Source organism: Nicotiana tabacum, chromosome 13 (assembly GCF_000715075.1).
Source record: "Nicotiana tabacum cultivar K326 chromosome 13, ASM71507v2, whole genome shotgun sequence".
In the NCBI taxonomy this organism is placed as follows: Eukaryota; Viridiplantae; Streptophyta; class Magnoliopsida; order Solanales; family Solanaceae; genus Nicotiana; species Nicotiana tabacum.
This window is the reverse complement of record NC_134092.1, coordinates 98,529,270-98,541,411: the sequence shown is the minus strand read 5'-3', so window position 1 is coordinate 98,541,411 and position 12,142 is coordinate 98,529,270. Positions and strand designations below refer to the sequence as shown.

Genomic DNA, 12,142 nt, shown 5'->3' with positions numbered 1-12,142 from the left:
CAGATCTTCAAGGCATGAACAATAGATGCTAACTCGAGGTCGTGGACAGGATAATTCTTCTCATGCACCTTCAACTGTCTAGACGCGTAGGTAATCACCCTACCTTCCTACATCAACACCGTGCTGAGACCAATGCGCGACGCATCACAATACACTGTATAGGACCCCGATCCAGTAGACAACACTTACACTAGGGTTGTAAGCAGTCTTGAGCTTTTGAAATCTCTCTTCACAATCCTCGGTCCACCTGAACGGAGCACCCTTCTAGGTCAATTTGGTCATAGGTGCTGCAATAGACGAAAATCCCTCTACAAATCGACGGTAATACCCCGCCAAACCAAGAAAACTCCGGATCTTCGTAGCTGAGGATGTTCTGGGCCAACTCTGCACTGCTTCGATCTTCTTTGGGTCTACCTTGATCCCCTCACTCGATACTACATGACCCAAAAATGCTAATGAGTCTAGCGAGAACTCACACATCAACATTTTTGCATATAACTTCTTCTCTCTCAAGGTCTGAAGCACAGTCATCAGGTGTTGCTCATGATCATCCTAACTCCGGGAGTACACTAGAATGTCGTCAATAAACACAATGACAAAAAAGTCAAGATAGGGATGAAATACATTGTTCATCAAGTGCATGAATGTTGCTGGGGCATTGGTAAGCCCAAAAGACATCACATGGAACTCATAATGACCATACCGAGTCCTGAAAGAGGTATTCGGGATATCCGACTCCTGAATATTCAACTGATGATAGCCTGAACGCAAGTCGATCTTAGAGAACACCCTTGCACCCTGAAGCTGATCAAATAGGTCATCAATATGTGGCAATGGATACATGTTCTTCACCGTAACATTGTTTAACTGTCGATAATCGATATACATTTGCATAGAACCATCCTTCTTCTTCAAAAACAAGACAGGATCACCCCAAGGCGATACACTAGGCCGAATGAAGCCCATATTGAGAAACTCTTGCAACTGTTCCTTTAACTCATTCAACTATGTTGGGGCCATCCGATAAGGTGGAATAGAAATGTGTTGAGTGCCCGGTAACAAATCAATGTCGAAGTCAATATCCCTATCGGGTGGCATGCCCGGAAGATCCGCCAGAAATATATCTAAATAGTCCCTCACTATCGGAACAGACTCGATGGTAGGAGTATCAACACTAACATCTCTCGCATAGGCCAGATACGCATCACACCACTTCTCAACCATTCACTGAGCTTTAAGAAATGAAACAACCCTGCTAGGAATATGATCCAAGGTACCTCTCCACTCTAGTCATGGCAGACTTGGCATAGCCAACGTCACCATCTTGGAATGACAATCAAGGATAGCATGATAGGGTGAAAACCAGTCCATACCCAAAATAACATCGAAATCCACCATACTGAGCAATAATAAATTGGCTCTGGTCTCAAAACTACTAAGAACAATCAAACACGACTGATACACATGGTCAACAATAATGGAAGCACCAACGGGTGTAGATACATAAATAGGTGAACTCAGAGAATCACAGGATACACCCAAACACGAAGCAAAATAAGATGACACATAGGAATAAGTGGAGCCTAGATCAAATAAGACTGATGCATCTCTATGACAGACCGGAACAGTACCTGTGATAACAGCATCTGATGTAACTGCCTCCATCCTAGAAGGAAGGGCATAATATCTGGCCTCGCCTCCCCCTCTAGGGTGACCTCTACCTGTCCGTCCTCCACCTTTGGCTGGCTGTGTAGGTGGGGTGGTAGCTGGTGCTGCAATCATAGCTTGAGGACCCTGTGGAGCACGTGGTGCCTGAGATAACTATGGAGGTGCACCCCTCCTGAATCTGGGACACTCCCACACCAAATGAAAAGTGTCACCACACTCAAAACAAGCTCTCGGAGGACGTGGCTAATGCGACTGGCCTGGGCCTAATCGACTGGACTGACCGCTGGAAGCACCCCATACAGGAGGCACACTAGACACTGGCGATGCATAATAAGGACCATGGGTCCTAGTAGTGGTCGTAGCACCGCTGGCAGCTAGAAGTGGTGAATGAATATGGCGACCCATATAACCTTTGCCTTGACGACCTGTAGTTGGGGCACGAGTACCACTGTAAGTGCCAGACTCTCGAGAACTCTTAGCCTCTCTCTCCTCTCTATACCGAGTCAGCATGCCCTCTAACCTCCTAGCAATCCCCACTACCTACTGATATGCAGTATCCGTCTCCAACTCTTGGGCCAAGCTCAATCTAATGCTGGGGTTGAGCCCCTCAATAAACCGAAGAACCCGCTCCCGAATAGTAGCAAGCAAGGTTGGTGCATGCCTGGCCAAATCACTGAATTGGACTGCATACTCTGACATGGTCATAGCACCCTGGCGCAACTGCTCAAACAATGTGCCCCAAGCATCTTTGAGACTCTGAGGAACATACTCCCTCAGGAATATATCTGAGAACTGAGTCCATGTGAGTGAAGCTTCCTCAGACGGACTATCCAACTCGTATGCGCGCCACCACTGATAGGTCGCCCCTCTAAGCTGGAACGTAGTGAAAGAAACCCCACTAGTCTCTGTAACACCCATAATACAGAGGATACAGTGGTACTCCTCAAGAAAACCCCAGGCATCCTCTTACGCCAAGCCACTGAAAGTAGGTGGGTGGTAGTTCTTGTACCTCTCGAGCCTGAGTTACTCTGCCTCAGAAGCTGCTGCCCTAACCTCAGGCTGAACAGGAGCTACCGGCTGTATCGGTATGATCTCTGAATCCTGGTCTACCTGAACTCACTACTCTGGGTACCGACGATGGGAGTTGGTGCTCCTCCCCCGGCCTAAGATGTGGCAGGAGCAAGAGGTATCAATCCTGCCTGAGCCAAAGTGTTGAACATGCTCCGAAACTGGGCTAGAGTCTCCTGGAGAGCTGGTATAGTAACAGGCATCTCAGGTACCTTCCCTCCAACTGGAGCTACTGGTAGCTCCTCTGTGGTAGCTCGTGTGGGTGCTCTGGCTGCACTACGTGGACGTCCTCGGCCTCTACCCCGGCCCTGGCCCCGACCTCTCACGGCTCTAGCATGGGGCACGGGTGTCTGATCGTCCGATCCAGCTGTAGGTATCCTCATCATCTGTGAGAGAATAGAAAGATAGAAGTTTAGAGTTTGAAGTCAAAGATCTCGCACAAGAAGGAATCAAAGAAAGTGAAACTTTTCCTAACAGTTCCATAGCCTCCCGAAGATAAGTACGGACGTCTCCGTACGGATCTGCGAGACTCTACTAAATCTGCTTGTGACTCATAACACCTATGAACCTAGAGCTCTGATACCAACTTGTCACGACCCCAATTCACCCTCCGTAGGATGTCGTGATGGCACCTAGTCTCTAAGACTAGGTAAGCCTAACAATTTGCGGAATAACATAATATGAAACTGAAACCCAACTCTCAACACATGAAATAATTACCAAACTGCAAATCAATAATTACAACTCCCAAAACCCGGTGAAAATAAGTCACAAGCTTCTAAGATCAAATACTAAGTGTCTATATACATCAGAGTCTAAAGAAAATAAGGAAACATAACATAGTAAGGATAGAGGGGGATTCCGAGGTCTGCAGACGCTGGCACTCGTCACCTCGCATACACGGCGCTCACATATCACAAATGGTTACAACAGTACCAAAACCTAAAGGGATTTCCCCCACACAAGGTTAGACAAGTCACTTACCTTAAATTTCGCTCAATAAGTTAAGTAGTATGCCTTTTCCTCGACTTTCCAATTCCGATCGGCTCGAATCTAGCCAAAATAATTTTATACTATAAATATAACTACAAGAAACTAATTTAAATAATGAAACTACGACTTTAGCAAAGAATCGAAAATTCGGCCCAAAAATTCGACCCGGAACCACGTCTCGAAATCGGGTAAAAGTCAAAAAAATACGAACAATCAATCGACCATGAGTTCACCCATACCAAAATTACCAAAATCCGACACCAAATCACCACTCAATTCCTCAAATCAACTCTCCAAATTCCTAACCTCAAACTTCTAATTTCCACTTTAAATACACACTAACTAGGTGGGAAAATCAATGGGAAAACAAGATTATTGATCAAAATTAAACACAAGGGACTTACCTCAAGAAACCTCTCGAAATTGCTCTCAAAAATAGCCAAGACCTGAGCTCAAAATGTCCAAAATGATAATAATCACGAACCCTTAATTTAATATAGTCTGCCCAGGCTTTCTGCTTTTGTGGACCCAATTTCGCTTCTATGGCACCGCTTCTGCGGGAAGTCTCTGCATCTGCGGAGTTCACTTAAGCTCCCCGATTCCGCACCTACACGCAAATGTCTGCATCTGCGGATGCGTTTCTGCGGTCCCTCGTCCGCTTCAACGGAAGCCTCCCCAAGCACTCGTCCGCTTCTGCGATCGATCCCCCGTAGAAGCGACTCCGCTTCTGCGGCCCTCACACCGCACCTGTGATCACTGGACAATTCCCCTAACCCCTCACATGTGCCCCATTTCTCACACCTACAGTCAGCCTTGCGCAAGTGCGATTACACCAGAACTAGCCCAGCACCTGAAAATCTTTTTTAAGTCCAAAAATGATCTGTTAACCATCCGAAACTCACCCGAGACCCCCCGGGACCTCAACCAAATATACCAACCAGTCCTAAAAAATTACAAGAACTTAGTCGCGCCTTTAAATCATATCAAACAACGCTAAAAACACGAATTACATATCGATTCAAGCCTAATGAACTTCAAAATTTCAAACTTCTACATCCGACGCCGAAACCTATCAAATCAAGTCAGATTGACCTCAAATTTTGCACACAAGTTATAATTGATAATACAGACCTATTACAACTTCCGTAATCGTAATCCGACCCTGATATCAAAAAGTTTACTCCCGGTCAAACTTTCCAAAATTTATCAAATTTTCAACTTTCGTCAATTGACGTTAAAATGACCTACGAACCTCCGATTTAACATCTGAACACGCTCCTAAGACCAAAATTACCTTACGGAACTATAGAAACCGTCAAAACTCTATTCCGAAGTCGTTTTTACATAGTTCTAACTATGATCAATTCCTATGACTTAAACCTCCATTTTAGGGACTATGTGCCCCATTTCACTCCGAAACCAAAAACAAATCCTCCCGGCAAGTTACATAACCACTAACTGAAGTAGAGGGAGAAATAAATAGGGATTCGGGGCTAATTCTCTCAAAATGACTGGCCAGGTCGTTACATGGCTCTTTCCCTGGGTGGATTGGCCTTATACAGTACTGAGTGACTGACTGTCAGTTGATTTATATATAAATGGGATGGATCTTCCCTAGGCTGGATTGGCCATATACAGTACTGAGTGATTGAGTATTTTGATATTATGAGTACATGAGGTTTCCACTGAGGTGCATAACATACAACAGGTACATTAGCATGTATATATAGAGATGCCATATTTTCTCATATCATTCAGGATTGATCCATTTTACTTGTAGTGAGTTTAAATGTTGAACATAAAAGCATGCCTACATTTTTGTACTGTTAATTCTATATTGGACTGTACCTGTTGAGCTCGTCACTACTTTTAGCCCAAAGGTTAGTCTTGTTACTTATTGAGTACATGGGGTCGGTTGTACTCATACTACACTCTGCACTTCGTGTGCAGATCCAGGTACTTCCGGATACGGTGGTTGCTAGATTTTGGAGTTTTATCTGTTGGAGACTATCGAGGTAGTTGCTTGGCGTCCGCAGACCTTGTCTCTCTTTCCTTTCAGTTGTTTGTACTGTTCTATATTTCCAGACAGTGTTTTATCAGTCAGACTATACTATCATTTAGATGCTCATATACTCAATGACACGGAATTTTGGGAGTGTATTTATATAAGTACTTGCGAGACTTTCTATTGAATTTAAATATTATGTCTTCAATCTTAAAAGAAATTGTGGCTTATTGAGGTTATCGACTTGCCTAGTATTGAGATAGGCGTCATCACGATATGCGAATTTTGGATCATGACAATAAGAAAGCATTAGATGAGATCATTACATGTAAACCTATAAAATCAAAATAAGTAAGAAAACATATGTATCTAATTAAAATGTAATTGTTCATCTTCGTACATTTAGATAATATCCAATCATCTTGACTATGACAAACAAGTCATCATACAACAATCAACATTAATCATTTTCAGAAACTAGCACTTTATTCTTTCGTGTATCATTATTTACTGAAATCTTTATTTTGATAATATTGATAGTATTTTGTGAAATTATTTACAATATGACTCGGTATACACGTGCAACGCACGTGCCGATAAACTAGTTTACAGAAAATGTGTATATATATTTACATCAATAAAAGCTATGAAGAATGCTAAAAGGAGAAAAATACAATTGGGTCGGGTATGGCGTTTTCCTGCCAAGAAGAGAAGAAAGTTTGTCGGATCCATACAGAATACAGTATTTGTCGTTCACGTTACAGTACCCATGCTCTATTCGGATTATTCCGACATCGTTTTTGCTCCGTGTGCAGTGGCCCTAGCCTTAGATCGACAAGCCCCTCCTTGCTATTGGGGAATCTGATTTTGAGGAAAAAGGTCTGTCTTCCCCTTTTTCTCCCAACAATTTAGAAGTATCGTGTGTTAATTGAAAGAAAGAGAGGAAAAACATAAATAGCGTATTTCATGCCTCAATGGTAGTATATACCATAAATACCTATTTTGCTATAAAATATAAAAGTTAGCTATAGAAAATAATATTTTAAAATGATTTTGGTTTATAACAAATAGGGTGTATACCTTTGCTATAGTGGTAAAATTTCCAAATTTCAACATTCATCCAACAATTGGACAAAGAATTTGGCCAATCTACGTTTGATTAGCCTTAACTCAACACAAGTGAGCCTTTATTTCTATGGGCCAGTTTTCTCCCAAGTGTAGAGATAGGTACAATGGTGACAGGTCCAAACTCAAAATGTCCATATCTAATCAAGATCCAAATGCATAAAATGGTAGAAACAGCCACATTCGAGATCCAAATGCATACAATGATAGAGACAGCCACATTCGAGCTAAGACAAAATAATTGAAACAAATTATTACTGCGACAGAAGAGAAGCATTACAATAAAACATTAAAACCAAGTGCGCTATACATACATCTATTTTGAGCAGGTGCACTTTGAACACCTGCTCATTCCATATCCATAATAAAATAAATCATTTGCCCTCCTTAGGCCTGATATCAATCCCTTCCACAATTAAGCCACTTTTCCAGTTACCTCCCTTCAACTCTGTCAAGCTCATCTCCAGTTCAGCGTCTTGCCCCCTCTTGACAAAGAATTCTCCCAATTCAATTTCCATCCACCCATCACTTCTCTGCTTCGGATAACGGCCTTCCGATTCATAGGGTGTATCCACTTCGTGTCTCAATATATGAGCCATGTGGTGGGTGAATATTCCTAAGCGTCTCGGGACTACTTGGTACCTGTGTCTCCGACCTCCCTGTCCCTGAGGGTCCAAATAAACTGTGTGTGTTTCCCTTTCATGCCCATTAATACCTACTGAGCTCTCTGCAGCTTGGTTTCCAAATCCATAGGTCCTGGATTTTGTCATGAAGACGAGGTAAGCGCCATATCTAGTGTCAGCTGAGAGCATATTGGTGTTTATTTTGCCAGAAAGGTCAAACCAGCACACATCAAGAAGCTCAGCAACTTCTGAGAACCTATTTCCATATACACAAAATAATGAAAAAAATGATGCTTTATCTCCTAAAAAGATCTCCAACAGTTAGAAATTAAAAGTGCTCCAATCAACTTGTGATTTGAAATACCTGGACTCCGGAAGGGAAATCCATCTCCAATATCTAGGCGTGTCAGCCCAAACAATCTTAAGCGACCTTGCGGCTAACATGTAACATGTCTTTCCACTCCATTTCTCCAATGAGAAGCTCTGATTTGTATCAACAGTAGGTCAGATGGATACTTAGCAAGTAAGTAACAAAGTTAAGCATAACATGGTGGGTCTAAGCAGAGAAAGCAAGAGTAAAATGAGCTACTATATCACATGTGGACCAAAATTCAAAAGCAAAAAAGATCAGGTTGTAGCAGAAAAGAGAAAATGTCATTTCCATGATATTGTTATGTATTTAAGGCTTGATGGTGGAGCCACACTATCTACAAGTGGGGAAAACCGGTCCCATTACTTTCTTTTTTTCTTTAAATTCCTTTGCTACTCAAAAGTCAAAAGAACAAAAAGACGGGGAAAAGGGGACAGGGTAGTGCTATAGTTTATGCAACCACCTAAATGGCAACAACATTTACGGTAGAAATTTTCAAAAGTTTATGAGCGGGCATCACTATTTGAAAGCTACTTATTTGATATGCATGCAAAACAAAAGTACAACTAACTATATAAACCTCAACTTTCACATAAAGTTGGCTATAATGATGTGAAAACAGGAGTAATTGTTTCACACATATGAACAAATTATAGATAGAAGCATCAAGCCATTCTTTTATAAAGGATATATGCATGCCAATCAAGTTAAAAAAACTTCCAGTTGACAAGAAATGGTGCCAGGGTCAAATATTTTCTAGAACAAAAAACTTATGAGTTCACATGACACCATGCATTATTATCGGAAGTAAAAGGAGAAAGCAATGCATAGGTACAAAGTATAATATAGATTTACTATTACGCAACATGGATAATTTGCATCTAATTTTCTAGATCTTTCCATATTCGCTCTACTTCTTTACGTCATTATCTCTCTGTTGGCCAAATACTAAAGAAACTTTTCTCTCAACTACTGAATCTGGTTTCTTGAGCGACATAAAGGTCTTTTCTTCTATGAATTTGCATAGATTTTGCATTTGAAAGCCACTCAAACAACGTCGTAATTTGGAAAATCACAAGGTTATTGTTAATCTATGTTCTAGATTTCAGTGCAAATAAAAAAATTTGATGCTAACAATATTACACATGTTGTTTTTTATAAAGCAACTTAAAATAAACTTCTGGTACAAACTAGGGAAAGAGCTATTCTATTTTGAATGGAATGCAGTTATCTGATTTCTTCCATCAAAGTGGGAGTCAAAGCAAGGTATAGAATGCACTCTCTCCACACAAAAAGGAAGAAGACAGAATCTTAATCCCAAGTCTCAAATCATATAATTCTTGGTGTGATACTGTAATTTGCACATTCATTCCTCAAAATTTCCAAATAAAATTTAGACACTACAAAATTTTAGAAAATGTTCGAAAAAATCATCATCAAGAAAAACTACAATATTGTAGGACTCCTTAAGTACTAACAGTGTCTTATAAAAAGGAAAGCCTCGAGTTATTTTTACTTTCTTTTCCTGTTACAGATTTCATTTATTCAATCAAAAAAATGCACTTTCTTGATCTTATTTTCTAAATACAGTCAGACCTCTCTATAACAACATCCATATATAACAACACTTCACTATAAAAGGCAAGTTTTTTCGAAACCAATTTTTATGTTATGTTATAATATATGTTCTCTATAACAACACTTCGCTATAATATACAAAAATATTCGGAACAAACGAGGCTGTTATAGAGAGGTTTGATCGTAGTTGCATGCATTTTCTTCGGGAGTACTATGATAGTATTTCCAATGTGACCGCAGCAACAATAAATTGGAAGAGTTTAAGTTTGTGTAAGAAATAGTTACACTACAAGATCAGTTAAAAGGTAATTGCTGGTAGCTATGTTTCAAAAAATAGATTGATAACTAGAATAAACAGTAATGGTGTGAAAAATTCATCACACTTTCAATGCATATAACTTAATTTTTAATTTGAATACAACAGCCGAAAAAAATAAAAATAAAAATAAAGGATCATTTAATTGATAATTAATTACCTTGCTGCCACCGTCAATGAGGATAGGATGATCACAGAGGTGCAAGTAAAGCTCTTTCTTCGAACCAACCGCGAGTAAATCTAGACCGTCAATGGACCGGGAAATGATGTCACCATAATCCGGCGGCAAAAACCGTTCCCAAACGGCGTCAGATTCAGCAGCCGACCGGAAAGTTGAAGCCACAACCGAAAGCCGGCACGCGTCCTTCGGACTCGTTAACGATAGCGCGTTAGCTATGCAACCTTCCGGCAGTTCGTCGCCGCCGGCGAAAATTTCATAGCTCTCCACCGCCATTTGCTATATATATTTATAAGTATATGTGTATGTCTGTATATATAAAGATTGTTGGGTGTCGGTATAGTTATTTGTTAAGATAGAGAAGAGTATATCTATATCGGGTGAGTACGAATCTGAGCGGGGCGGAGAGATTCTATTTATAGGAGAGTTATGCTTAAAAGAAGATGTTTTTCTTTTTTTAAATTTCTTAATCGGTTGCATGATTTCCTTGCTAAGTAATCTAAAGCTATTTCCTTTTTCGTTTTCTTTTTTTATGTATAAGGTTGCATAATGTTTCCGTATTCACTGATCTCTTCATATTCATTGTATCTCTTAATATCCTTATACTCTCTAGTTTTAGTTTTATACCACATTATTACAATATTTTTTCTCTTTTTAATTTTTTTTTAATTATATATAGGGCGCATGGAAAAAAAATAGATAAGAGATTACAAGGCGGGGAATCAAACATTCACCAACAAGGTGAAAGTTCATGTAGTCAACCAATTGAGCTATTATTAAGTTTTCCTATTACAATATTATCATTTGTAAAGTCAAACAAATTTCCTATTTAACCATAACTTTTTTCTTATATCTTTTAAATATTTTTAATTATAAAAAAGTTGTAATTTATAATACTCAGGGGCGGATGTAGATTATAGAGACGGGTTCAACTGAACCCATAATATTTTACGCGGAGCATAAATTTATTTGTAAAAATTTACTAAAATTATATCAAATAGTAGATATGAACATATAACTTTAAAAATATAATATGTTCAATGCTAAGAGCCTCTGATAATACGTACTTGATACTTAGAGTTTAATTTCTAAATACATAAATTTTATTTTATTTTAAAAATCAAAAATAGAAGTTCAAATTGACACTGAAAATTAGAAAATTTAACTCTTGAATTTCAACCCCCTCTCCCGAAATCATTTCTTTTTGAAATGGAAGAAATAGTTCAAAAATCCCTGCCAGAAGATGTGTGTAGTATGCTAGCTGATGTGGGTGACTGGGGTCGTTTGGTAGGATGTATTACGGAAAATAATATTTGTACTAATAACTTTAATATTATTAATTTCTTATTTGATAATATTTTTTAATTTATATATAATTAATATATGTATTAGTTATACATCATATTTAGTACTATTCTTATACATTGAAAACTATGACATTTATCATAATTTTTAATATACGGATAAGCATATATTCCTTTCAAAATCTTTTCTAAATCCTTTCCAAGGTGTAGACAGTTCATTTTCTTGGTTTTCATTCTCTATATTTATATAGTATGGATCACTTCATTTCTATTTTATCAAGATGACAATTTTTTTCGCAGATAGTTTAAGTGAGAATATCAAGTTTTTTTGTTTTCGTTTTTAAGAAGGAATAACTAAAGCTTTGCAGAGAAAGTATATAAAGTTAAAGAATGTGGAGGGTATTTTTGTAAAAAGTTATTTAAAAAAAAATAATTATGCAATGCATATTATTTTTAATATATCAAAATCAAACAATCGATGATAAATAATCTAGTATAATTAATTTCAGCATTACGAATCTCAACATTATTAATACATTCCATTTAATACTATTCTTATACATCACACGACTCTTTTAACAGACACAAGTATGGACTATAATAGTTACGAGCTCCTTTAGTATTAACGCAATCTCCCTTTTTCTCAACAACAACAACAACCAAAAAAAAAAAAAAAAAAAAAAAGAGAAGGGAAATGAGAAAAAAGACATGATGGGAATCAAACACGAAGGTGTAACGTAGCCGTTTTACCACAGAGATACACTCAATTCTCAATGTTGAAATTTGAAAGTTTACAATTTGTCATAATCAGACACTAAACAAGTGGATCAAATAAGATGGATACTCATATTTAGAAGTGTGTGCCAAATGGGAGTCCAGAACCCAAAATATTGTCTAATTAGACTCCGGCGATA

The 12,142-nt window shown here is 38.7% G+C and overlaps 1 protein-coding gene across 1 annotated transcript; it reads right to left on the bottom strand.

The window, feature by feature from the left end:
* Nucleotides 1-6,973: 6,973 nt before the first annotated feature.
* LOC107768357 (putative F-box protein PP2-B12) lies at nt 6,974-10,318 on the bottom strand. Its single transcript, XM_016587477.2, has 3 exons — nt 9,907-10,318; nt 7,847-7,965; nt 6,974-7,738 (listed from the first exon to the last, which is right to left on the bottom strand). Exons 1-3 carry the CDS (start codon nt 10,198-10,200, stop codon nt 7,234-7,236), a joined length of 918 nt encoding a protein of 305 aa, XP_016442963.1. The 5' UTR covers nt 10,201-10,318; the 3' UTR covers nt 6,974-7,233.
* Nucleotides 10,319-12,142: the final 1,824 nt, after the last annotated feature.